Source organism: Thamnophis sirtalis, unplaced genomic scaffold (assembly GCF_051295495.1).
Source record: "Thamnophis sirtalis isolate CommonGarterSnake01/CBP01778 unplaced genomic scaffold, rThaSir2_p1.2 scaffold_17, whole genome shotgun sequence".
NCBI classification, from domain to species: Eukaryota; Metazoa; Chordata; class Lepidosauria; order Squamata; family Natricidae; genus Thamnophis; species Thamnophis sirtalis.
The window spans coordinates 394,340-420,986 of record NW_028261397.1 but is presented as its reverse complement, the minus strand read 5'-3'; the positions used below and the strand labels follow the sequence as shown (position 1 = coordinate 420,986).

Here is a 26,647-nt window from a genome sequence, read left to right as displayed (position 1 = left end):
CAGTCAGCAGAAACAGCCTGCAGTACTGCAGTCTCACCACTGCGCCACCGTGGCTCCTCTTTCCTATCTCTCTGTGTTCATGAAGCCATCAAACGCCATTAGAAGCCGGCCTCGGTTTCTGGCTACCTTGTGCAGCTGGGGGGGAAACGTCTTATGGGGTGTAAAGCTGGGAGAGGAAGGGATGCCAAGAGAGTCAGCAGGCGCCCCGAACCTTTTCCCTCCCCCCCCCCCCTTGGCACCCCTTCCTCTCCCAGGAATTCTCTTCTGGCCAATCCGCCCGGTGCTTAAGGCTGGGCAGAGGAGATGGGGGAAAGGAAAGCCCAGTCACATGATGTCCCACTTAGTGACAGCTTTGCTTAACGACAGAGCTGCCACTCCCGGTTTGGTTGCATAAGTCGGTTTGCTCCCTCACCACAGCTGGTCTGCCCACTCCTCCCTCCCTCCCTCCCTCCTTCAAGCACACAAACACCCCCCACCTCCCCCAGTGGCTCCAGGGCTGACCCTGCTGTTGTGTCGTCCCCCCCCCCCCTGCAGAGACCATGAAGGAACCGAGGCATCGGAAGGACAACAGGCGTCCGGATCTCGAGATCTACAAGCCGGGCCTCTCCCGCCTGAGGAACAAGGCGGCCCCCGAGAAGCCGGAGCCTCCGAGGCAGGAGGAGGCCAAGGAGGAGAGGCCGGGCCCCAGGGAGCCCCCGGCAGCCGCCTGCAAGGAGGGCAGCCCGCCCCCCCAGCCCCCTCCCGAAGACGGGGGCCAGCCGCCCAACGGCTTCCTGGAAGGCTCCCCGCAGGGCCGCGGGGGCACCCCTGAGGACTGGTGCCCTCGCATCATCCGGCGGGCCAAGAAGCCCGACCAGCAGATCTACCAGCCTGGCAAACGCCTGCAGGCCTCGCCCCGAGAAGCCGGGGCTGCCCCCCCGGTAGACGAGGAGCCGCCCCCGAAGGAGGAGAGGGGAGCGGACTGCGAGAAGGAGGCCGGGAGGGCCGGCAACGGCCTCAGGAAGCCCGGGGACCAGGAAGGGGAGCCGAGCCAGGAAGGGGCCAAGCCTCTCCGGGGGGAGAAGGGCCGGCGGGCCGAGCGGCCCCGGAAGCCCCGAGACGAGCTGGGCCACGGCAAGGGCAGCCCCCCCAAGCGCTACTCCCGCTCGGACAAGCGCCGTAGCCGCTACCGCACCTGCAGCACCAGCTCGGCCGGAAGCAACAACAGCACCGAGGGGGCCCGCGGGGAGGGGGAGGTGGGCAGGAAGCCCCCGGAAAGGCCCCGCCCTCAGAAGCAGCTCTCCGCCTCCTCCACCGACTCCCTGGAAGAGGACCGGGCCGAGGAGGCCCCCGAGGGCAGGAGGGGCTGCGAGCACAGCCGGCCCGGGCGGGGCCAGGACCCCCGAGCGGCCCAGGGGGGTGGCAGGGGCTCCGCAGGCAGGGGCTCCGGGGCCTCCCAGCCTGAATGGCGGAAGGGCGGCAGGCCCTCCAGGGCCACCCCCAGGGACCCCCCGGAAGCCGGGGAGGGGAAGTCCCAGAACCGGGGCCGAGGAATCCTGGTGCTGCCAGCTAACACGGACCTGACCCCCAGCGGCACAGGGTCCCCCGAAGCCCCCCACGCAGGGGGCGCCCGGCTCCTTTTTGGCGGCAGCAAAGGCCCTCGCGGCTGGAGCCGGGGGGGCACGTCCCGCCGCCTCTGGGACCCCAACAACCCAGACCAGAAGCCGGCACTGAAGAGCCCCGGGGCCCAGCTGCACTTCCTGGACACGGACGATGAGGGGGCCCCCGTGCCTCGAGGGGAGCCCTGCCAGGCCCAGGCCCCCTACTACCGCTTCCAGAACTCGGACAACCCCTATTACTATGGAGGGGCCCCCTACCCTTACACGGGTTACCCCCTGCCCTACCCCATGGGCACCGGCACCGAGGCCTACCCGGGAGCCTATTACCCCACCGGCTACCCCAAGCAGGCCGAGCCTTGTGGGGCTGGGGGGGCTGGCAGCGCCCTCCCGGCCGAGCCCCCGAGCAGGGAGGCAGAGCAGCAGAAGGGCCCCCAGCAGCAGCAGCAAGAGCTGGGCAAGGCCCTGCGGGAGGCCGGGCACCTGGAGCAGCAGCTGAGCAACCTCCTCTCCCGGGACAGGCTGAGTCCGGAGGGCCTGGAGAAGATGGGCATCCTCAGGTGGGCAAGGGGAAGGGGGGCGGCCACAGGGGGGGGGGGGAGGGCTTCTCTCTTGGCCAGGGGAGCCATCTGGAGCCTCGCCTTGGAGCTGGGGGCTGGGAGGGGGCCTGGCCTGGGGGGGCTTCCTAGGCACCAGGGGGGAGGAGGGAGGGCCGGGGGTCCTGAGGGGAGGGGGACCCTTTCTCCGGGGGTCCTTGGGGACTTTCTTAGCCTTGGAAATGTTACCTGACCCCTCTGGGATTTGAGGTTGGGGGGGTGTGTACGCTCCTGTCAGCCCCGGGGAAGCAGGGAGAGAGCAGCCCCCCCCCCTCCAACTACAGGTAGTCCTCAGCTTACGGCCACAATTGAACCCACATTTCCTGTTGCTAAGAGAGGCGGTTGTTAAATGAGTTTTGCCCCGTTTTACAACCTGTCTTGCCACGGTTGTTCAGTGACTCACCGCAGTTGTTCAGTTAGTGACATGGTCATTAAGTGAACCCGCCGTCCCCACGGACTTTGCTTGTGGGGAGATCCCAAGGGGGGGGGCTGAGCTCCCAGTCAGCCTGACCCCCCCCCCAGGATGGAGAGCAGAGACAGTGGGGGGGGGTGAGGAAGGAGGAATGAAGACACGCCTGCAGAGTTTCACCACTGGGACCCCAGCGGTCGGGAGGGTGGGAGAGGGTCCACAGTCCCTTTTCCCAGGGCCGCCGTAATTGGAAGTCACTATCCAGAAGGTCGTAAGCTGAGGACGAGAGGCAGTGGGGAAGGAAGCCGGGGGCCACAATTCTGTCTTTCCCCCAACAGCCCCTTTCTAGGGAAAAAAACTCCCCCCAATTCCCCCCCGCCCCCCCGTTGGCCGTGCCCTGCTCAGAACTGCGAGGCAGGAGTGGCCGGCCGGAGTGAGGGCTTGCCCGTGGGCGGGCGGGGGCAGCTCAACCTGGGCAGGCCAGCGGGCATCATGCGCCAGCCTTCCGCGTGCCCCGGTTCCCCTCTTCCCCCTCCCCACCTCCAGCCGGGCCACCAAGCCGCAAAGTTCGAGGCCTTGCAGTGTTTTGAAAAATCCATCGTATGAGGGGACTCCTCCTACAACGGTTCATTTAGTGACCATTCCAAGTTACAAAAACTCCTGTCATTTGGAATGTTCCCTAAATCAGTGTTTCTCAACCTTGGCAACTTGAAGATGTCCGGACTCCAACTCCCAGAATTCCCCAGCCAGCGAATGCTGGCTGGGGAATTCTGGGAGTTGAAGTCCAGGACATCTTCAAGTTGCCAAGGTTGAGAAACACTGTCCTAACCACTGCTGGGGAATTCTGGGAGTTGAAGTCCGGACATCTTCAAGTTGCCAAGGTTGAGAAACACTGTCCTAACCACTGCTGGGGAATTCTGGGAGTTGAAGTCCAGGACATCTTCAAGTTGCCAAGGTTGAGAAACACTGCCCTAAATGACCTGTCGTGAGTCGAGGACTGTCGTATCCAATGGGTGTTTATTTAAGCGTCACCCCCCCCCTCCATGGGGGTTGTGGGGAGGGCCCCCCCCTGCCTCCAGTGAGCGGGGGCCCCGTGTGGCTTGCAGGGCGGAGATGCTGCAGCTGTACGAGCGCTGCCTGCTGACGGACATCGAGGCGGCCGATGCGCAGAACGTGGACCAGCTGCTCTGGAAGAACGGCTTCTACCAGGTCATCGAGAGGTTCCGGCAGCTGCTGAAGGAGCCCTCCGCCGGGGAGAGCGCCCACGAGGGACGCGCCAGGCTGCTCCAGGTCCTGGACGAGGTGAGGCCCAGGGATCCCCAGCAGGAAGGCCCCCCCACCCCCAGGGTCAGGAGGCGGGAGGGGTACCTGCGGGAGGGGGGGAGAACGGAGCCGTCCCATGCAGGGAAGCCTAGCAGGGAGGACAATTAGCCGGTGGAACTGCTGGCCACCAGAGGTTGTGGAGGCTTTGAAGAAGAGCCTGGGCAGCCCTTTGGGAAAGGGAGGGGTCTCTGCTAGAGGGTCTTCTGCCTGAAGACCTCCAAGGTCCCCCCCCCAGCTCTGATTGATTCATTGCCCCACCACTGGGCCACGCGTGGTGCAGATGAGCCCCAAGGACAGGAGGGGCCTGAGCAGGGCTGGGAATGGCCCATGGTCTCCTGCTAGAGCGGGGAGGGGCTGGACTAGAAGACCTCTGAGTTCCTCTCCCGTGATGCTGCTGCTGCTCCCCCCCCCCCCTTCAGGGCACCGTCTTCTTCGACGGCCTCCTCCAGAAGCTGCAGCTGACCTACCAGTTCAAGCTGGAGGACTACATGGATGGCCTGGCCGTCCGCAGCAAACCCCTGCGGAAGACGGTGAGGAGGGGAAGGGGGCCGGGGGGCCGGGGCCGTTCATGGGGAGGGGGGCTCCAGGGGGTCTTTCCCCTCGGGGACCCCTCCTCCTCTGTTGAGGGGCTGGCAGTCCTGGCCTTTCTGGGGGGGAGGGGGGTCTCGTGCCCTCCTGGGGAGGCTCCCAGCTGCCCCTCCCTCCCTCCACCCCCTCCAAGCTGCCTCCCTGCTCTCCCCTCCCCAGGTGAAATACGCCCTCATAAGTGCCCAGAGGAGCCTGATTTGCCAGGGCGACATCTGCAGGTACCGGGAGCAAGGCAGCGACACGGCCAACTACGGGAAGGCCCGCAGGTAGGGCAGGGCTCGGGGGCAGAGGCGGGGGGGGGGTCCACAAGGGGCTGGCCAAGGAACGACCCTACGCCCCTTTTTCCAGAAGGGTGGGGAAAGGAGTCACCTGAGCTGCGGGCCTTCCCAGCATTTGACGCCCCCACCTGAGCCAGCCCTGGGGGGAGGGGGGCATAACGGGGGCTTAATAAACAGGTCCTCCCAGGCCGGGTGGGCCATAACTGCAGGAAGGAGCCCCCGCCTGCCCTTCCCATCGGGAAGACCCTAACGCTCGTCCTTGGCACTTATAGCAGGGCAGAAACGCTGCCCCCTCCCAGTCTTCCCACCCCCCCTGGCTGTAAAAATTATACAGCCCTGAAATCCGAGAGGGAGGGGCCTCATTCCCTCTGCCCGCCCCCCCCCCCACCTCTGAGGGGATGGCACCAACTCTCCCGTGGCATCCAGACTCCCCTGGCTAATTGGGGGCCAGATTGGCTTTCCCGGAAGAGGGCAAGGAGTGGGGGCTTGAGCTGCGGGAGGGGAGAGGAAGGGGGGCCTGGGCAGCTGCCAAGGGCACCAGTCCACCTGGGCGTGATCCGTGCCAGGAGCTCTGCTTGAGCGCTCGGGGGCAGCGTGGCTTAAGGGCAGAGCTGGGGCCGGGCAGCTTTCCTAAAGAGAGCAGGCGCTCCGAGGCATGGGGCACTCCCAGCGAGGGCAGGAACTGGGGGAGGCAGGCAAAGTCTGAGCGGGGGGCACTTCACGGGCCCTCCAAGTGCCCTGATGACTCCTGCCACCCATTGGTCAGAGATGCCCCGGGGCCTTTCTGGCCTGGGCATCAAGTGGGCAGCTTGAGGCCGAGGCTGCAGAAGAGCGGGGGGAAGGGGAGGGCTCAGCTCTGCGGGTGGCTCTTCCCAGGCAGCCTCAGGGAGGGTCGGGGGGCCTCCAAAATCCCCCCCCCGGCCTTGGGCATCAGAGGCCCAGAGCAGCCCATGGGAGGGAGGGGAGGGCGCACGGCTCTTCCGTGGCTCCTGCCAGCTGCTCACTGGCTCTCCTTTCCCCCCAGCTGGTACCTGAAGGCCCAGCACATCGCCCCCAAGAACGGCCGGCCCTACAACCAGCTGGCTCTCCTGGCCGTCTACACGGTAAGAGGGAGGCTGGGTCGAGGCCGGGGGATGCGTGGCTGCAGGCTCCCCCCAGGCCCCTTTGGGCCCCAGGCGGGGAGGGGAGGGGGGCAAAGCAGGGGGGCTGAGGGGGCTCAGGCCCTGATGGGGGGTGGGGGGGCAGGTAGTCCCCCTCTTACAGCCACTATGGAGGCCAAAGTTTATATTGTTGAGAAACGTCTGAAGTGAGTTTTGCCCCATTTTACATCTCACCACAGCTGTTAAGTGAATCCCTACAGTGGTTACATTAGTCACACGGTCATTAAGTGAGTCCAGCTTCTCCCAAGCGAGTTTGCTGGTCGCAAATGGGGATCACGTGACCCCGGGGGCGCGGCAACAGTCGTAAACAATGAGTCTGATCACGTGGCCGTGGTGGTAGGTTAGAATAGAAGAGCGGAGTTGGAAGGGACCTCGGAGGTCTTCTAGTCCAACCCCTGCGGAAGTGTGAGAAAGGGTCATAAGTCATGTTTCTCAGTGCTGCTCTAACTTCGGTCACTGAATGAGATGTTGTAGGTCGAGGGCTGCCTGTGCCTGACAGCCAGGCCATCGCTGGGGGTGGGGGAGTCCGGCTGGCCCCCCCTCTGAGCCGCCGTCCGTCCGTCTCTCTGTCTGGGCAGAGGAGGAAGCTGGACGCCGTATATTATTACATGCGCAGCCTGGCTGCCAGCAACCCCATCCTGACGGCCAAGGAGAGCTTGACCAGCCTCTTCGAGGAGACCAAGCGCAAGGTGGGTACGGGAGGGGGAAAGGGGGGGGCTCCTGGGCTCCTGCGAGATCCTCATGCCCCCCTCTCCTCCTCCTCCCCCCTCGCAGGCAGAGCAGCTGGAGCAGAAGAGCCCCGGGGAGCGCGGCCAGCGGAGCAAGAAGGTGGCTTTCCGGCCCTCCGGGGACGATGCCACCCGCCTGGAGCTCTGGATCCACCCCTCCCACCCGCGCTCCGGCCAGGGCCAGGAGTCCAGCCGGGAGCCCGAGCAGGACGGCGGCCTGGGCAGCCTCAGCCCCAGCGAGGTGAGGGCTGCGGCGCTCCCACGTGGCCACAAGGGGGAGCTGCTTGGCTTTCTATGGGGAAAAGCCCTTGCTTTCTGCTTCGGATGGAGGGGAGCGGGCGGGGGGGCTCCCTTGCCAGGCCCACCCGGGTCCCTGTGGCCCTCCCTTGTCCAACGTTGGCCTGGGCCTTTCTCTGCAGGGGGAGGGAGGCCAAGGGACGCGGGGGGGGGGCATTCACGCGCTGTAATGGTGGCCATGAGCAGCCTGTGCTGAAGATCCTTGTGAGGTTTGGGGCAGTTTCCCCATCTCTACGCAGGGCCAACCGTGGGGGCTTTTGACTCCCAGAATCCTCCTGGCTGTGCTGACTGTGGAATTCTGGGAGTGGAAGTCCAGAGGTCTTTCTTAAGTACCCGAGTTTGGACACACACACACACACCCTGCTTTAAAAGTTTCATTTCTAAACAACATCAACAACACCCTTGGGGGCCCCTGCAACATCCTTCCGGTTGCACAGAGCCTTCCGGAACAGTCTCAAGAAAGTGGAGCCCCCCCCCCCCTTCGCCCTTTGGTCAGTGAGCTCCCCCGCTCATCTCCCCACTTCTTCTCTGCTGAGCTGCAAATGGGGGCGCATGAAGAAAGAAAGTGGGGGCACCAGTGTGGTTTTGGGGGACTGGTGGGAGCTTGTGGGTCCCACTGGAGTAATCCCCCCCCCCTCCCGAGACCCAGGCAAGCGTTTTGGGCTGCCGTTGGGCTTCTCTGCAGATGGGGGGTGGGTTTCTGAGGAAGGGGAGCAGCCCAAACACCTGTGGGCGTCCCTGGAAGCCCTGCCTGGGCTGGAGGGGCGTGTGGCCCATCTCCCCCGCCCCCCCACCAACAGGGGTGCTGCGTGCCAGATCCCCTGGGAGCCTACTTGACCTGGGTCACCAAAACCACCGTGAGCCGTTTCGTTTCCAGCCGTGAGGTTTTCTGGAGGAAGCCGCGGGTGCCAGGCTGAGAGGGGCTGGTTAGAGGCAGAAACCACATGCCCTCCTCCCACCCCACCCCCACCCACCCCCTCGGCCGGGAGACGTGACACACGGCACGCACTGGCCCGGCTGGGAACGGAAGGACTGTCAGGGAAGTCCCCCCCCCCCAGTCTCCATAGGCCGGAGTTCCTTCTCCTGCACCCCCCACCCCCCCCCCCAGGCAGAACTCCCAGCCTCTCAGGAGCCCCTCCCTCCTACCCCCCCTCTGATCTCTTCTTTTCCAGGCGGGGGGTGGGGGTGGGGATGCTCGGTTGGGGAGTTGGTCCTGCTTTGGGGCGAACCCCGTCCACCGCCAGTTCATATTCTGGGGGGGGATCACAGGGCGCACTTGCGGTCTCTCCCTTCCCCCACACAGACACACTTGACAAGTCATACCTGCCCACGCTTTCATGAGGACTAGAAGCTTTCCCTGGCCTCCTCCTGACCCCTGATGGTGCTTTTTCATGACTTTCCCTTTCGGAGTGATTCAGCCGCTCAGAGCTGGGGGGATGGGGGGATGGGGGCAGCCGAGCTCTGGGCCCCGTGCGGAGGGGCAGCCGCTACCCACTGGAGCCACTTCCCTGCCCCCCCCCCCCATTCTGCTCACAGGGGTCGCCTTTATGGCCCCCTCCGGCTGCCAGCACTGCTTTCGGCTCCCTGTTGGGCGGCTGAGGGGAGGAGCGTAAAGACCCCCAGGGGCCCTCCGCCTGCCCCCCCCCCAAGAGCAGCCACCTGGGGCTCCAGCGCTCAGCCCCCCCCCCCGCCCGGCCCTTCTTTGCCCCCTCCCCACACCCTCCCCCGTGGGGGTGACAGGCCAGGCTTTCCCAGAATCCTCCACTGGCTGCACGCTAGCAGGGGAATCGTGGGAGCCGAAATCCACGCCCCACCCAGGGTGGGAGAAGGGGGGCAAGGGGGAGGCTCCTGGCCTCTCCTGCTCTTGGTGGCCTTTTGGGTGGGGGGGCTCTCAGCCCCTGGGAACCTCCTCAGATTCCATGGAGGGGCTCCTGGGGGCCTGATCTGGATGGCTGGCAGGCCGGGCCCCTCCTCTCTGCCCTCCGCTGTTTCTGCTGCCAGCTGCTCCTCGGCCTTCCCTGATGGGGACCCCGGTTTATTCGGGGGGGGGGCTGGCGTAGCTCTGCCTCCCTTTCCCAACCCCCAGGGCTGCGTCTGTGAGGTCACGGCCAGGGCAGGGGGAGGGGGGGCAGCTCTGCAAGGAGCTGAGCAGCTTTTGCAGAAGTGCCCGTGGGCCGGTGCCACTTCCTCTTGTGGGCAGCCAGGCCCCGAGGTTCCCAGCGCCGGCCTGGCAGGTGAGTCACGCGAGGGCTGAGTCATCTGCAGAGCAGCCCCGGCAGGCGCTCTCGGCTCGCCTAGGGGGAGCTCCGGCCCCGGGGCCAAGAGGAGAGGGCGGCAGCCCCCCCCCCCCATTTCCCCCCCTTCCCCTGTCTCTGGGTGTTTCGTTCCAGAGGTGCAGCTCCCTCATGCACGCACAGACACGGCCCTGCTGGGCTTGAACCGCTGTCTTCCCAGGCCTTGTCTGCAGGGCATCGGGGGGGGGCTGTAGGGGGCCATGCTTGACATGGGGGGGCTCCAAACTCAGCCCCCCTCGCTGCAGGGTGTTCTCTGCCCCCCAAAATGTTCAGCGAAGGACTCCAGCACAAGTGGGGAGAGGGAGGGGGGCGCTTCTCCATCCAGGGGGGGGGGTTCCTGCTTGAGGTTCCCTGGGTTTCCTCCTGCCTGAGCAGAGGCTGGACGGGGGCTCTCGGACCACTCAGTGCGGCCAACGCTCGGGGGGGTGTCAACCTGCGGCAGGACCGGAGTGACCCTCATATCCAAGAAACGGGGGAAAGGAGGGAGGAAATGGAGCCTGGGTGACAAAAGTTAAAGCAAATGTGAAACTTACTTTAAATACTTCAATGCCCTCGCTAGATTCTCCTGCAGTCAGTTCTCCCTGCTGGCTGCACCGAGTGGCCCATTCCGTTGCACTAGATGACCTCAGAGGTCCCTTCCAACTCGGTTACTCCGGGGCCTCCTGGCAGGCCAGTGGTTGACAGGGCAGGGGGTGCTCCCCCCCCCCCGCTTGCCTTCCAGGGCTGACCATCAGCTCCCCCCCCTGCAATGGATGACGGGGCTTCTGGCCCCGAACGGCTGCAAAGGCCCCGTCTGCCAGCAGGGGGGGCCCTGGCCCCACCCTCCTCCTCCTCCTCCCCTCCGCAGCTGTCTGGCAGGGGCCCTCGGAAGGCCCGGGGGGGGGGGAGGCTGGAGGCCAGGGCCCGGCCGCTGGGTTCCCATCTGCTGTACCACCCCCTCGTCCCTGGCCAGGTTCTCCGGCCACTCGGGACTCGGCCCGTTCGCAGGAAGAGGGAGCAGCAGCAGAGGGCCTGGATTGTTTTCTCATCTTCCCCATCATATTTTCCCCCCCTGCCCCCTCCCTGCCCCCCCCCTCTTTTCCCATGCAGCTGAACAAAAGGTTCGTCCTGCGTTTTCTCCAGGCTCATGGGAAGCTGTTTACCAGGATTGGGTAAGGGTGCAGGATGTTTGTTTTCTCTCGCCTCCATTACCAGCCCTTCTGGAATCCAGTCCCCGGAGCAGCTGGGCTGGCGTTTGGAGCGGAGGGCAGAGGGTGGGACGCGGATGACCGGCCTCCTCCTCCTCCTCCTCTGCGGGGTCTCTGGGGGGGGAGAGGAGGAGGAGCGGGCTGGGCTCCGCTTCTCTACTGGCTCAGGGCTCTGCCCGGGGGGGGGGGGCAGCTCCTCTGCCGGCTCAGAGCAAAACCCCTCTAGGATAACAGAGCCAGTGGGGACCTCGGGAGGTCTTCTAATCCAACCCTCTGCTCGTGCAGGAGAGCCGCCCCATCAGGGCTGGGGCTTTAAGGCTTGTGTCCCAAAGGGGCTTTTTTCGAGAGGCAGCCGGACTTTCTGGTTCTTTTTCTTTGGAGAGGTTGCCCTTCTCGTCCGAGGAGCTTCTTCAGTTCCACCTTGAGGAACTGGGACCTGAGTCCCTCCTGGAGAAGGGCGGCATACAAATAAACCAAAACTAAACTAAAACTAAACTTTGGGACGAGCCGGAGGATGGAGAATCTCCGTAGACGTTGAAGGCTGTCTGGGGACTTCAACTCCCAGAATTCCCCAGGCAGCAGCATGGCCGGCTCAGGAGTTCTGGGGGTTGGAGTCCCACCGGTCCTAAAGGCCCACCGTTTCCCACCCCTGAAGGAGACCCTGCCCTGAACTCAGTTTCCCCGGAGATGAAGACCCGGTTTCCACTCCTCCCTGCTGCTCTTCATGAAGAAGTTGGCATTTCCCCCCGTTGATTCCAAGACCCCCGAGGCTGCCTGCCTGGCCCCTCCCCCCTGTGGCCAGACTGTCTCTCCCCTGGCTCCTTCCGGGGCTCTTGACCGAGTCCCATCTCTGGTCCCTCTGCCCAGCCGCAGCTCAGGGCCTCCCAGGCCTCTTCTCCTGTGGGCAGCTGTCCAGCTGCCCCCGCCTCCGCTTCCGGCGTCCATCCCGGAGGACCTTTGTCCTCTGACCTCCTGGCTCCTTTGCTCCGGGCCCAGTGTGGATGGCCGGAGGAGGCCCCCTCCTTGACCCTCCCAGAAGGAGCGGAGAGCCAGGACGTCTCTTGGCGGAAGCTTCCAGCAGGGCTCCTGCGCCTCCATCTTGGGTGGGGGCTTCCTAGCCTTCCTCTTGGCTGGGAAGCTCCCATCAGCCGGGCTGCCCCCCCTTCCCCCCCCCCCCCGGTACTCTCCCCTCTTCTGGGCCTTCGAAAGAGGTTTCCTTTCGTCAGAAGACCAGCCCCTCTTCAGGCTCCAGCTGAAGCCCCTCTGGGCCCAAGGCCTGGCTGGGCTCACAGCCCCCCCCCTCGGTTTACCCCCTTCGGGCTCAGCCCAGGCCCTGCTCAGCCCCCCACCAGAGACCGTTTAGTTAAAACAGCAGCGAAAAGAGGGAAGTTGCGACCATTTCTCACACTTGCGACTGTTGTGCTCACCTGATCAAAATTGGGGTGCTGGGCAGCTGGCACGTAGTTATGACGGTTGAACCGTCCTGGTCACACGGCCCCCTTTTGTGACCTCTCACAAATGAAAGTCAGTGGGGGACCCAGATCCACTTAACAACCGTCTGACCAGCAGCCGTGATTCACTTAGCAACTCGGGCGAGAAAGTCACTGAGCGATTGTCATAGAGGTTTTGGGCTCCGTAAGTCGAGGAGCCCCCCCCCCCCCCCCCGCCCTGCAGATGTCCTTAAAAACGAATATTAGTAAGCAGAATTCAGTCAGGGTCTCTGCAGTGCCCACCCACCCCCTTCTTGGGGCCAGTTGGGGCATGGAGGGGGGGCGTCAAGGGCTCTTGTGTGGAGGGCAGCTGGGGTGGCAAAGCCCTAACCAAATCCAGGTGCCACCCAGAAGTGCTGCCCCCCCCCCCCCGGCTCCTATATAGGGCAGAGGCCTGTTTGCCCTGCCCCACGCTCCCATGTGGGTCTCCCCTCTGCCTGAGGGGGGCGAGGCTGAGCAGGCTGCCTATCTGGCACTGCTGCCACCCCTCCTCCTCCCCGTGGGGCCTGTGGAAGGAAGAGCTGCAGGGGGGGGGCTCTCTGGGGGAGGGGGGGCTGTGTGTGCCAGGCCTCTGGCTTCAACTCTGCCTGGCTGGTCCCGTGAGTCAGTCCCGCCTGTGGTGACTGCAGGTTTCTCTCGCCCCAGACTGGGCCACGCTTGCAGGGGGGGGGGGGTTGTGGGGGGGGGCTGTCTCCAGGCCTAGTGAAAAGGGGAAGGGGCTCAAGCAGCCCAGCCCCCTCCTCGCCTTACTGGGAATGCCTCCGCTTCTCTCTGCCTTTTTTGGGAGGAGGCCAGGCTCGCTGTCCTCTGGAGGGCCCCGCCTGCCGCCCCCCACTCACCCTGCCCTTCCGCCCTTCAGGATGGAGACCTTCCCGGCCGTGGCAGCGGAAGTCCTGAGCGCCTTCCAGGCCCTGCTGGAGCACAGCCCCCCACCCATCGGGAGCAGCCGCCTCTTGCAGCTCATGGCCATCAACATGTTTGCCGTGCACCACTCCCAGGCCAAAGGTAGGGGCAGAGAGGGACACCCCCCCCCTGGCCGTTCTCCCTGCAAGGGGGTTGGGCTGCTTGTGCCTCCAGGAGACCTTCGTAGAGCATGGGCAGAGTTCCAGAAGAGCCCTCCTCCCCTCGATGCCCCTTCCCCCTCCTGTGCTCAGATGGCTGCAGGGATCGGGGTGTGTGTGTGTGTGTGTGCCCAGAGAAGGCAGGAGAGCCGCTTCCAGTGTCGGAGGGGCTGCCCCAGAGGGGAGGGGCTCAGCTTCTTCCCCAAGACAAGAGCCAAATGGATGGAAACTAACTAAGGAGAGGACCAGCCTAGGACTAAGGGGGCAGGGAGAAGAATGGGCCGGTGGGACAGCCTCCCACCAGACTTTGAGGCTCCTCCCAGCCGTGGAGGGTTTTAAGAAGAGGCCGGACAGGGCCTCCTGCTTGGGCAAGGGGCTGGACTAGAAGACCTCCAAGGTCCCCCCGCACCCCCTTAGTCTGAAAGGGGTCCCCTTGGCGGCAAATCCTCCTTCCTCCTGGGAGGCAGGTGCCCCGCTTGCTCTGCCAGGAAACCCCACGGAAGCAGCTTCCCTGCCAGGCCAGGGGCCCAGAGGTCCCCAGGGGGGGTGGAGGGTCCTTGCAGCCATGCCATCTCCCCCTCTGTGCTCCCCTCTGGCTCCTCCTGCCTCGTGGCTGGGTGGGTGGAGGCCAGAGGGGCCAGGGACACCACCCACCCACCCCCGGACTCTTTGGAGAGAAGGAAGAGCAGCCTGGCGAAATCTGGGCAGAGCACTGGCCGGGGGAGGGGGAGTGGGGGTCCCTGTCTTCCAACCACAGATATGTGGAGAATGTTCCTTGTTTGGGGGGGGGGATTTTGGGGAAGTGGGTGTCTCGTTCTGGTGTGCAAGAACGCTAATTGAAGCCGGGCCGTTGTGGCATCTTGGAGACGGGAGCAGGAGCCCCTCCCCCACCCATCTGCACCCAATTTGTTCCAATCTGGACTCGGGGGGCTTTCCCTCCCCCCCCCCTCACCACCACCCCTCTCTTTAATAATTTGTTTTATAATTGCACGAATCAAACCCATCTCAGGCAGACGGTTCTGTTTTAGGGGGTGATTGGATTATGGTTTGTGTGAATCACGGGAAGATGAGTTTATGGGCCACCAGGGGGGGGCTCCGTCCCCCTCCCCCCAGCCGTCTCCCCACCACCACCCGTTCTTCTAGGCTTTTCCCCAGAGAGAGTTGTGGATCCCCAGGCCTCCTTTGGGGGTCTCCTGAGGCTCCTCTAAGGGCCCTGGGAGACTCTCTGGGGCCCCTCCAGGTTGCAAGGCCCCCACTGCAGCCTTGAAGGTCTCAGGTGGAACCTGACTTCCGGGATAGGAACCCCCCCCCCCCCCCAGAGACTGTGCAGAGACCAAATTCACTGCATTCTTGGGGGGGGGGGGGTGTTCCCTTTGCTTCTCTTCCGAACAGAAGCCCCAACAGTCTTGAAGGGACCTCTGGACACTGGAGCCTTTCTGCTTGGGGTTCCCCTGCCTGTATGCCCATCTGGGGGGGCCCTCTCTGGACCCCCGTCTTCAGTCTGGCACCCCCCTTCCTGGCCATGGGGAAGGAGGGGAAGCTGCTGCTACTGTGAGAGGAGGCTCCGTTTGAGGGCTTGAGGGGGCAGCAGTTGGCATCGCCCCCAAAATAGCCCCAGGCTTGATCTAGTACAGGGGAGGGGGGGGGGGCATCTACAGCCACTTCATGACCTGCAGACTTCAACTCCCAGAGTTCTTGGGGCAGCTTTGGTGGCTCAGGAATTCTGGGACTTGAAGTCCTCAAGTCGTCCAATGGCTGCAGAGGCCCCGATGGGGTTCCTTTTAAAGACCGTTTTCATGGAGACTCTGGCAGCCCCTCCTTCCGGAAACAGCCTGCGGGGAAGTGGCCCCCAGCCCGGATGGGAGGCTCTCGGGGGTCTGGGTGGGCAGATTCCCCCAGGGTGCCCGAGGACAGCCAGCCCCAAGCAGCCCCAGGGACCCCCCCTCTCCCCCCCCCGGTCCTTTCACCCAGAGGGAGGGGCCTGGGGAGGGGGGGTCTCTCTCCTAGGTTCTGCTCCCCAATTATCCAGCATGGCTTCCCGTCCTTTGGGGGCGGCCTTGGGACGGAGGAGGAAGAGGCTCCTCTCAATAACGGTGGCCAAGGAGAAGGGGGTCCTCGGCTTACAAATCTTCATTTGGTGGCTGTTCAAAGTTACAATGGCACTGAAAAAAGGGGCTTATGGCCGTTCTCACACTTACGACCGTTGCAGCAGTCCCACCTGATCAAAATCCGGCCGCTTGGCAACTGGCTTGTATTTGCGACGGCCGCAGAGTCCTGGGGGGGTCACGTGATTTCCCCTCCCGCAAAGCCAGATTCACTTCGCAACCGGTTATACTAGCTTAACAACCGCAGTGATTCACTTAACAACCGTGGCAAGGAAGGTGGCAAAATGGGCAAAACTCACTTAGACAGCGCCTCACTTCAGAGCAGAAATTTTGAGCTCCCTGGGGGTCGTAAGTCGAGGACTATCCGTACTGAATCCCTGCAGAGGGCAGCCCTCAGTGCTGGGCCCAGATGAGGGGAGGGGGATACCTGGCTGAGGGAGGGAGGGGGGGCCTGAGGGCACAGGGCAGCTGGAGTGGCAGAAAAAGGCCCTCTTGGGTGGCATCCACAGAAGAGCAATTCCCCCATCAGAGGAAGGGGGGCTTCCGCTTATTCTGCTCCGTTGCCCCCCCCCTCTGACTGTGGGGATGGGCGGCCGATGGAGGAAGCCCCAGGAGGCTTCTCTGAATCCTCATCCCAGTTCTGGGTCTTCCCCTTGAAGGGGTGTGTGTGGCACAGAAAGGGGCCTTGGAGGTCTTCCAGTCCACACCCCACCAGCAGAGACACCGGGTGGGTGGGAGAGAAAGAGGAAAGAGAGAGAGAAGGAGAAAGGGAGAGAGAAGAAAGAGAGAGACAGAAAGAGGGAGAAGGAGAAAAAGAGAGAAGGAGAAAGGGAGGGAGAAGAAAGAGAGGGAGAAGGGGAGAAAGAGAGAGAAGGAGAAAGAGAGAGAAGAAAGAGAGGGAGAGAGACAGAAAGAGAAAGAAGGAGAAAGAGAGAGAAGAAAGAGAGGGAAAGAGAGAGAGAAGGAGAAAAAGAGAGAAGGAGAAAGGAGGGAGAAGAAAGAAAGAGAGAGGGAAAGAGGAGAAGGAGAAAAAGAAAAGGAGAAAGGGAGAGAAGAGAAAGAGGGGGGAAGAGAGAGAAAAAGAGAGGAGAGAGAAAAGAAAGAGGGAAAGAGAGAGACAGAAAGAGAAGGAGAAAAAGAAAAGGAGAAAGAAGAGAGAGAGACAGAAAGAGGGAGAAAGAGGCGCTCGGAAGGAATAGATGGGCAGGTAATGTAGTGACTGAAGTTTCCCACTTACAAAGCTTGTCGCATCCCCATGATCATGTGATCCAAATCCACCCATTTGGCAACTGTCTCATACTTATGACGATTGCGATGTCCCGGGGTTTCATGGTCCCCTTTTGTGACCTTCTGACCAGCAAAGTCGATGGGGAAGCCAGGTTCGCTTAACGACTCCGGGGATTCCCACTTGTGACCAAATCCACTGAACGCCTGTCTGACTGAGCAGTGGGAAGGGGGGGCTCCGTTGTGGGTCGTACGCCGAGGACTGCCTGCCAATCGGTTGGCCAGTTAAATCCAGAAATAAGTGGCGGAGGCTTTGGGGCACTGGGAGGGCAGCCCTTCCTCCCTTCTGGGCAGCCAGTTCTGGCCTTCAGCTCCTGCAGGGCAGCCGGGACGGGGACGGCGGGTGGACGGGAGGCCCCCACTGGCTGCAAGGGTTGGGGGGCTCCTGGCACTGCCTGGGGAGGGGGTAGCTCTGTGGGGCTCCAATTCTGTGGCTGCCACTGGGAGATGGAAAGTCCCTTTCTTATGGCAGTTGCCGTGACAACAGCCGCCCTCCTCCCTTTTGCGTCTGTCCCCGGGTGCCGCTGCCTCCTTGGCCAAAGCCCACCGCTTGATTTTGAGGAGCTGCCAGGGCGCTGCCCTCCTGGAGCCGAACGGCCTCTGGAGCAGGGCGGGCTCTGTGGTAGGGGAGCTCCCCGGGCGGCCTCGGGTTCCAGCCGTTGGGTGGGGGGCCTTGGCAGAGGGAGCCCCAGGCCTTTCCTCTCCCCCTCTGCCCGCTCTGGGAGAAGAGCGCAAGGGGGTCGTTACACGGAGCGAGCGGAGGCCACGGCTTCCCCGCGTGGCTTCTTCAGCCGGCGTGATTGGGGCGTCCTGTGACCTGGGGTCCAGGCCTCCCCCCCCCTCCCTGTGTGGCGCAACCGTTGCTGTGGAGCAGCCCAAGGTTGGAGGAAGGCATCCAGAGCCCAGGTGGCGCAGTGGTTAGGGTGCAGCACTGCAGGCTACTTCAGCTGACTGTGATCTGCAGTTCAGCGGTTCAAATCTCACCGGCTCAAGGTTGACTCAGCCTTCCGTCCTCCCAAGATCCGTAAAATGAGGACTCGGAGTCTTGGGGGCAACATGCAGACAGTGCTCACAGCCCATAGAGAGCCATTAAGTGCTCTGGGGAGGGCATGTCAGCTTAAACGTTGTTGCTGTTCGAGGGGGGGCATCCGTTTCTCTTGCCACCCACGGCAGCCTTGCCTTGACAGAGGTAGAAGAGGGAAGCTTGGGGGGCACAGGGTAACGGAAGCCCCCTCCTCAAGAAGGCTGAGAGCCAGCCCCTGGGCCTCTGCCGTCAAGGGGAGAGGGCCTGGGGGGCGTTGGCCCTGCTGGGGGACCCAGGGCCCCTTCTGGATGGAGGCACGTGGCTAGTGGGGATGGCCTGGGGGGGCTGCCGAGACGCTCCCTCGGGGGGCTGCCTAGGGGCCTCCATGTGGACAGCCTGTGGCTTTGGAGCAAAGGGGAGGGAGATCTGAGCAGGAGACTCAGCCGTCCCCATGACGAAAGGAAAGACCCCACAGATCTCCCTCTGATGCGCACTGGCCCCACTGAGCTCGCCCCCACGGAGGGCCCCCGGCTTCCCCTGCCTGTTTGGGGAGGGCCCAAGCCGGCTCCTTCTCAGCCGTGCCTTCCCCAGCATGGAAGCCCAGAGGCCAAGGGAGGAGGGGGCTGCAATGACCCCCCACCCACCCACCCCAAGCCAGCAGAACCTTGGATCTCAGGCAGGGACCTTCCCCTCCTCCTCTTCCTCCCCAAGACTGTCCGGAGCTGCAGGTCGGTCAGCAAAGGTTCCTCCTGGCAGGGACTGTCCTGGGAGGGGGGGGGGCTTGAGCGTGCAGGCCAGGATCCCCCCCCCCCCGTTCCCCGTGTGTGCAGAGCGGAAGCCTCCGTGCGCTGAGGCCCATCTGCATTGGCTGAGCGAGAGGCATCGCAGCTGCCGGGGCTGCTGTGAGTCGCTGGCAGTGCGCGGAGCTGCTGTCTGCTGGGCTTCACTGCTGTCTACATTGAAACATGGCTGGGGGTGGAAGAGCTGGTGGCACAGTGCCAGCCCCCAACCTTCCCCGAGACCCCCTTCTCCTCCCCCCCCCCCCCCCCGTTCCCCCCTCTTTAAAGTCACATTTCCAGGCCAGACAAAGAATTAATCTCTGGGCACTTCAGATTGCTGGCAGCCCAAGGCAGGATGTGGGATATTTTCCCTCTCTCTCTCTCTCTCTCTCTCTCCCTGCGTCTTGGCTGACTTTTTTACCTCTCGAAGAATTTGGAAGGGCCGTGAGATCCCCCCCCCTTTTCCCCCCCGCTCTCGCCTTGGTGCCGCGCAGCTTTTCTGCACAACCGATCGCCCTGCTGTGGCTTCGCCCCTAATAGATTTCATATGCTGGTGCCGTTGACATCAGTATGAAAGTATTCTCCATGTGATCTGGTGCGTTTCCTGCAGGAAATCTGCAAGATATTTATTAAGAACTAATAAAATAAACCTCTCTTGAGCTTTTAGGTAGTGTTCAATTGTTCGTGTCTCCCCCGTTTCCTTTTATCAGCCAGGAGTTTTGTTGTGTTGCTTCTTCTCTCTCTCTCCCCCCCCCCCCCGACACCGGCCCCCTCCCCATCTGCCTGCGCCCCCCCCCTCCCCAGGTCTTCAGAAGGGTGGACTGAAGGGGGGGGGGTGAGAGAAAAGACTCTGCCTGCCAGCCAGCCTGTGCCTGGAGGGCCTGGACGGCAGGAGCCAAGCGGTTGTGTTCCGACTTTTGTGTGCATCTGTGTGTGTGTGCGTTTGTGTGTGTGACTGCTGGCCTCCCTTCCAGCTCTGGGGCTCACTTTCTTCTGCGGCTCCCCTTCGCTTTCCTTCTGAGGCAGCTGCAGCCGATTAGCTCGCAATGGAAGCCATCCTGGTCAGGAACCCAGGGTGGCTCTGCCCCCCCCCCTCCCCAGCATTGTCTGGCTCTCTCTGGCCCTGGATCCCCGGAGGGCCACCGCTTGAGAGCCAGCTGGGACAGGTTGAGGAGGGAGCAGGTGAGGGTCCCTCTCTCCCCCCCAGGCCCCCAGGATGGCTTCCCCCCCCCCCCGGGCTTTAAGCCTTCGCTGCTTTCTGGGGGATCCTGCGGGGGCCCACTTGGGGCTCCCGGCTGCAGAACGGGGTCCGTGTGTGTGTCCCCCTCCCTTCTCCCAAAGGCAGGGGGAGATGCCCCCCTCCAGGGTGCCCGTCCTGCAGCCTTTGGGCCCTTGGGCCTGGCCGGGGAAGAAAGCCTTCCAAGGCCTCTGCGCTTTCTCAGCCTGTAAGCCTTTAAGCACCGGGAAGCTGCTCGGTTGGGGTTGGCAGGGAGCCTGGTTCTTTTGTCTGCCTGTTTATTTTTCCCCTCATCCTTCCACATGTGTCTTCCAGCCCACAGCCAAGCCCTCTGCAAGGCACGGAGCAGCAGCGCCACAAACTCCCATCCGGCGGCCCTCTGGCCCCTCCACCACGCCCCCCCACCCAGGGGGAGAGGGACAGGGCCCCCAGGTGGCCCCCAGCTCCCCAGGATGCGTTAGGCTCAGCCAAGTGGAGTCTGCTGGGCACGGGGTGCCATGCAGCGGGAGAGCCACAGGCCGCCTCCCCCTCCTCACTGCTACGTTGTGCCCCGCTCACCCCCAAAATGCCACAGGAGGCCCCGAAAAGCTCTGCGGAGGAAGGAGACCTTTTGTCGGGGGGGGGACGGAGGAAAGCTTGGAAGGTGGGCGTCAAAATGAAATGAAAAGGTTTCGTGTCCTTCCAAGCGTGGAAGGATCGGGGCCAGGGTGCCCTTTCCCAGCCCCAGAGGCCGAGGGGTGTTCACAGGAGGCTCTTGGGGGCAGCCGGTGGTCGGTGCCCGGGTGCCTCTGGGGCTCCTGCCTGACCTTGACCCCTGAGGGATGGTTGGGGAGAGGCCTGGCCCTCTGAGCTGCCGGCCATTGGCCTGGGCACTTGAGCGAAGGCCTGGGGGGAGAGGGGGGAGGCCTCTCTCCTGGCGAAGAGCTTGGGTGGGAAAGCACTTGCGTGCCAGTCACCCTGAGTGCCCATTTGGCCAGCAGAGAGGGAGGGAGGGAGGGTGGCAGCCGCTCCTCCTCCTCCTCCTCCCCTCCTCCTCCTCCTCCTCCTCCTCCTCCTCCTCCTCCTCCTCCTCCTCCTCCATCTTTTTCCGTCCTCCTCTTCGGAGGGAGCAGTTTCTAATCATGTTTTAGTTAGTTCCAGCCTTTCCCCTCCGTGGATCCCATTGGAAAAAGCCTCTGAGAGGAAACATTTACACACTTCCCTTCCTTTGAAACTCTCTGCTGGCACCTTCTCCAGCGCAGTAAACCGTACAGCATGGGCTCCGGGAGTTTCCAAACACAGGCAGGCTGGCGTTAAATTTAGGGGAAAATATTTGACTCTGCCGAGGGGGGAGAAGGAGAGGCTCAGCGCTGCTGGTCAGGGCCCGAAACTGAAACCCAGCTTGGGACGGCCGCCTGGAGGTAGCCGGCAGATCCTCCATGGGCTCCTGCCCATGTGCGGAGCGGAATGCTGCCCTGGCCCCTCCATGGCCCCCTAGGGCAGTGTTTCTCAACCTTGTCAACTTGAAGATGTCTGGACTTCAACTCCCAGAATTCCCCAGCCAGCGAATGCTGGCTGGGGAACTCTGGGAGTTGAAGTCCGGACATCTTCAAGTTGACAAGGTTGAGAAACACTGTCCTAACCACTGCTGGGGAATTCTGGGAGTTGAAGTCCAGACATCTTCAAGTTGACAAGGTTGAGAAACACTGCCCTAGGGAGCCCTGAGCTGCACCTGGCAACCCCTGGAAGGACTCCTTCGCCCGGGGACTCTGGGCCATGGTGGCAAGGGGTGGGGGGCAACAAGGGTGCTTTCTTTCCCAAAGGGGGCAGAGACTTCACTTGAGTTCCACTGGCAAGACCTCGCTGCCCCTCCTCTCCAGGCCCCAGGCCCCTAACCCTTTCCCCCAAAACTACCCCCCTCCTTGTAGCCAGGAGAGCTGGCACGGGCACAGCACAGGCACCTGGATGCCCGGGTGCCCCTCATCTGGGGGAGGCAGAGTGCACCCGTCTCCTTCTGGCTTTTCCCCAGCAGCTCCCCTCCCTCCCCCCAGCACTGCCTGTGGGCATAAAAGGCCCCCAGAAGACTGGGAGGCCCGGGCACCTTCCTGTCTGCGGTGCCCAGGGGCCCTCACGGCTGCCGGGCTGGCGTTTCTGCGGAGAGCCCCCCGCCTCCCTTTGGGGGAACCTGGGGAGCCCACAGAGATTGAAACCAAAAGCGAAAGGCTTTATGGAAGCGATACTCGAAGCAGGCAGGCAGCGTGGGAAGCCCACGGCTGCTGCTGCTGATGCTGCCACAGAACGGCTCTTGCGGTTCCTCTGAAGTGTCAAGAGGCCCCGACCTGCCCTGGGCTGGGGAGGGAGGGAGGGGTGCACAAGGCCACGGCCCTCCCCTCCTCAGGTGGGCTCACCAGATGGAAACAGCCAAAGTCCCTGCAAACAGTCAATGCAAGAACGATGGAGGAGGTGGTAGGAATAGGATTGGTGCCCTCTGGTCATCCCTGGTGACCTTCCCTACTTGGCTCATGACTCCTGTGCCAGCTCAGAGAGCCCCAAGGACCCACAGCCCTCCTCCTCCTCCTCCTCCTCTCCCTTCCAGCACTGATGACGTTCCCTAGTTGGGCCATGAAACGTCTGCAAGGAAACCCCCAACTGGCTGCTGGGAGAGCTAGAAAGGCAGGAAAGCGATGGGGGGGCAGGGGGGCGTGCATAAGAACTCAGGGAAATCCCACCCAGCCTCCCCCAGGCCCAAAAGGCCACAGGGGCCTTGGCATTTTAAGGAAGGGGGTGTGCGGGGGGGCAGAGGGGAGAGGCTTCCCAGCTGCATCCCAGAACCTGCCAAGCGGAGCCCTTTTGCAGAGGGGATCTCTGAAAGCTTCGGGGGCTGCGAATGGCACACACCAGTTGCACCCCTCCTCTCTGCAGGGAAACCCACCCACCCCCTTCAAGATGCTGATGCTCCCTTGGGAACTTTGATGCATTTGCTCCTTTTCCAAAACGATCCGTTTTTCTCTCCTGCTGGAGGGAGCCTTTGTTATCCACCCCCCTGGTCAGTACTCAGCCTACAGCCACAATCGAGCCCAAAATCTCTGTTGCTAAGTGAGACATTTGTGAAATGTTTTGTGAAATGTGTTTTGCCTCATGTTGTTGAGCGTGAATTGCTGCAGTCGGTAAGTGAGAATCCTGGCCATTAAGTAAACCTGGCTTCCCTGTTGACTTTGCTTGTCCGATGGTCTCAAAAAGGATCACCGGCTTCCAGGACCCAGCGACCGTCATAAATACGAGCCAGGCCTGGATTTTGATCAGGTGACCGTGGGAATTCCGCAGGGGTTCTCCCTTTTTTTTCAGTGCTCTTCAAAACGCTCAACGCTGGTCTCCTGGGTCAGCCCCCCACCCCCCCCAAACGCAGCCCAGCTTTTGAAAAGAAAACCGAAAGGGCCCAGGGCCTCCCTCTGGGACTCCCCCGCAGGTGGCACAGAGGCCCCCTGGCACCCAGGGCTGCGGATGCCCTCCCCTCTCCGTCGCGTCCCTCTCCCCTCCCCGCCTGCGGAAACGTCCCCTCGGCTGCCTCCAGGAGCCTCTTCAGGAAATTTCTGGGAATAATATGTTCTAAAAATGGGAGCCTCATTCCACAGATACTTCCGGGAAAAGCCTGCGCTGCTTCCGTTGCCAAGGCCGAGCCTGCCCTGCGCACCAGAGGCCGGCCCGTACGTGGGCGCTGGCAGGTTGGAGGGTTGCTGACGCTTGGCAGCCAGGGCGGGGGGTGAGAGAGGAAGCCATGGGGGGAGGGGGGTGCAGCCCCCAGGGAGGGCTGGGGGGGAGGCACTCCAGGGGCTTTCGGGCCCTCCCCTGCAGACCCTCCCCATGGTGCCAGGAGGGATCCCTCCACTGCAGCTGCTTCCTGCTGAGGTCAGAGCAGAATTCAGGCCCGGAGCTGAGAGTTGGAGTTGGGGGGGGGGGGGGGATAGGCCAGCATCCGGGCAGTGCCCCCATTGGGAGGGAGGCTTCCTGCAGGCTGTGAGGGGTGCCATGGGGTCACAGGCGCCCCAAGTCCTTGCTCTTCCCACTGCCTCCCATCTCCCTTGCTGGGAAAGGTGCAGAGAAGAGCAGCGATGGGCTTGAAGGAGACGGAGGAGAACCGTTGCAGGAGTTGGCCTGGGCCAGTCTAGGGAAGAGAAAGACTCGGGGGGGGGGGGGACACACGATAGCAGCCTTCCGGTATTTGAGGGGCTGCCCCACAGAGGAGGGGAGTCAGCCTCTTCTCCAAAGCACAAGGAAGCAGCGCTCCAACACTGGGGGGCTGTAAGAAAGAAAGGCCTCTGAGGAATGGTAGGGGGCTTGAGGAAGCGGGTGGGGGTCCTTCCGGCTCTGTTTGGATCGCTTGGGTCTTCTGCTGCTGCTTGCCTGAGATCCGGTCTCGGGTCCCTCTGTTATTTGGGGGGGGGCTGTCTGGCAGAAGATGCTCCTGGCTGGACTCCCCCTCCCCTTCTTCCTCCCGGACCCCTATCGGCCCCCTCCTGCTGCAGGAGGCAAAGCCCAGCCCGGGGAAGGGGCAGCCTGGGGCTGAGGAGGGGTCGTGATTGGTCCAGGCACCCCTCTCTGCCCCTTCCTCCTCCCTGGCGAGAGGTGCCTCCGGCGCCCCCTGCTGGCAGGGCCGAAAGCGCTCCTCCCTCTTCCCGGAGCCGCTTGACAGTTACAATAACAAGGCCGGCCGAGCTCTGTTTCCCAGCAGGCGGAGGCTGGCGGCCGCTCCGCTGAAAGATGTATAGCGCTAATTAGAAACGCATAACATCCGGCCACATGGCGGCCTTCTTCTCCCGGCCGATCCATTTCCTGAGACCCGACAACTTTTGACGACAGTCGGTTTAGTTTTCCACCAATATTTTGTTCTCTGGGAAACCGGGAGCCTCTCGTGGCCCAGGTAGCCTGGCAGAGCCGCGGCCGGCGCCCCAGCCTGGACGACGGGCCCGGTGGACGTCCCAGGCCCCGGCATGGAAAGGGCTGACCCCTCGTGCTGGGGGCCAGGAGGCGGGGACCCTGGAGGTCCTCTAGTCCAGTGTTTCTCAACCTTGACAACTTGAAGTCCTGTGGACTTCAACTCCCAGAATCCCCCAGCCAGCATAGCTGGCTGGGGATTCTGGGAGTTGAAGTCCACAGACTTCAAGTTGCCACGGTTGAGAAACACTGCTCTTGTCCTCATTGCCAGGAAGTTTCTCTTTATTTCCAGTTTGAATCTCCCAGTTTCCCTCCGTGGTTCCTTGTCCTGCCTTTGGGGGCTTTGGAGAAGAGGTTGACATCCCACCCTTCCTCTCTGTGGCAGCCCCTCAAATATGGGAAGAGGCTTTCCTGTCCCCCCTGGTTCCTCCTCTTTCCTAGACTGGACACAATTCCTGCCACCGGCCTTCCTGTTTTTGTCCCTGATCCTCTTTGGAGTGAGGCCCTGGGATGGTCCTTGGATCCCAGCTGCTCCTGCAGCTTCACCCCACTGAGGGCCAGGCGGTGTCTTGGCTGCTGCAGCCTGCTCCACACGGGGCTACCCGTGCAAACAGGGGAGGCTGCCAGCCTGTGTGAAGCCCCACCGGGGTCGTGCTCTGGAAGCCCCTGTCCCAGTCGCTGGTTGTCTCCCGAGCTCTTCCTCGGGAGCCCTCCACGCCTTTCCGCCCCGAAAACCTTGAGTGTCTGAATGCTGGGTCTTGGGAGTCTGTCGGGTGGTTGATAATCTCAGCACGGAGGCCGTTTGAAGGAGGCCCCGGGGTGGGAGGTCCCTGTGGCCACCGTCCCCTCGCTCTCTCCTGGCCCTGAAGGGGCTCCTGCTTCGTTGTCTGCACGGAAACAACGGTCCCCGTCTTGACTTGGTGGTGCCTTTTCCAAAAGGCAGCGGGACGTTTTGGTTTGTTCTCCTTGGCTTCTCATCCGAAAAGCTCTCTCGGTTCTTAACAGAAGTTCTTGGGTGAGAAGCCAAATGTTTTCACGGGGTCTTCTGGAAGAGCCCCCGTGGGCCGGGTGTGGCCTGGATGGCTGGGGTCCTCTCGAGGGCTTCTTTGAGCCCATATTGGCCAAGTCAGCAGCAATTGTCGTAATAAAAGCTCCCCCCCCTCTCAGGCCGTGTTTGGGGGGACGGTGCTGGGGCTTCCCTGACCCCTCGGCTGCAAGAGTCCCCAGCCAGGCCCCCCCTCTCCTATCTCCCCCCCCCCGCCCCACTTAAGGGCACAGGGGCCCCACTGCCTTTGGGGCGAGGCTACTCCTGACCCCCCCGTTCCCCTTTTGCCAGCCTGCATGAAAACAAAAGCCACTTTCATTGCAACTGGCAGGGCTGGTTTATGAAGACAGTTCCTTGGCCAGGGTCCGGGGGGTTAGGACAGGCACCCCAAGACAATAGGGCACCCTGCCAGCGGGGGTTGGGGTGCAGGGCAGGGCCTTGTGGGGGGCTCCTCCCCTTCCCTCCTGGGCAGCTGGGGGCTGACAGCCTATATGGGTGAGGCGGGTCAGGCCCAGTGGGGTGGGCTTGGCCCCCTCCCTCCCTCCCTCCCTCCCTCCCTCCCTGCAGCTCTGCTTGTCTCCTAGAGGGCCTGCCGCAAGACTGCCGCTCCGTCATCCAGGAACAGGCCTGCGCCCTGGGCCTCGCCATGTTCGCCCTCCTGGTCAAGCGCTGCACCCGCCTGCTGCAAGACGTCTCTCTAGGTAAGGCTGCCCTGCAGGAGACCCTCCCTGGGTCCCTCCAGCCCACCGGCTGAGGGTCTGGCTCCGTCCTTCTGGGGAGCCCACAGGTGCCCAGGACTCCTCCACCCCGTCTTACCGCTAGGCCCATGGCTCTGGGCAAGGGGGAGATGCCGCTCAGCCCCCGCCCGGTCCTGGCCCCCAGCAGGGGAAGGCGAGGAGCAGCCTCCAAGCCTTTGGGGATTCCAGGGCTCCTTCCGGCTCCCCTCTCACCCCCAGGAAGCTCTCCCTGGCATGGGGATGGGGCTGAGGGGGAGAGGCCGCTGGGGAGGCACACTTTGCCCTGTGCTCTGCTCAACGTCCAGCTGACTCACTTAGCAACATAATTTTGGGTCATGGCTGGTCATAAGTCCAGGACTGCCTGCATGCCAGCCAAAAAGACACCTTCCGAAATCAGTGCCCCCCCCCCTTGACCCAGGCAGGTGTGAGGCTGGGCTCACTTATTGGAGGGGGGGGGAGAATAGGAGCCTGGAAAGGGGTTGCGGGGGGGGGGGGGGGCTGCTGCTTCCTGGGTCAACC

The 26,647-nt window shown here is 63.1% G+C and overlaps 1 protein-coding gene across 1 annotated transcript in view; it reads left to right on the top strand.

Moving 5' to 3' along the window:
• The window catches only part of SMG6 (SMG6 nonsense mediated mRNA decay factor), a 55,841-nt gene that overhangs the window by 7,137 nt on the left and 22,057 nt on the right, over window positions 1-26,647 (top strand). Inside the window, 10 exon segments of the mRNA XM_087702807.1 lie at window positions 535-2,155; window positions 3,707-3,902; window positions 4,343-4,453; window positions 4,671-4,777; window positions 5,814-5,892; window positions 6,528-6,638; window positions 6,724-6,918; window positions 10,358-10,419; window positions 12,805-12,950; window positions 25,976-26,092. Coding sequence (XP_087558933.1) covers window positions 535-2,155; window positions 3,707-3,902; window positions 4,343-4,453; window positions 4,671-4,777; window positions 5,814-5,892; window positions 6,528-6,638; window positions 6,724-6,918; window positions 10,358-10,419; window positions 12,805-12,950; window positions 25,976-26,092 — 2,745 coding nt within the window.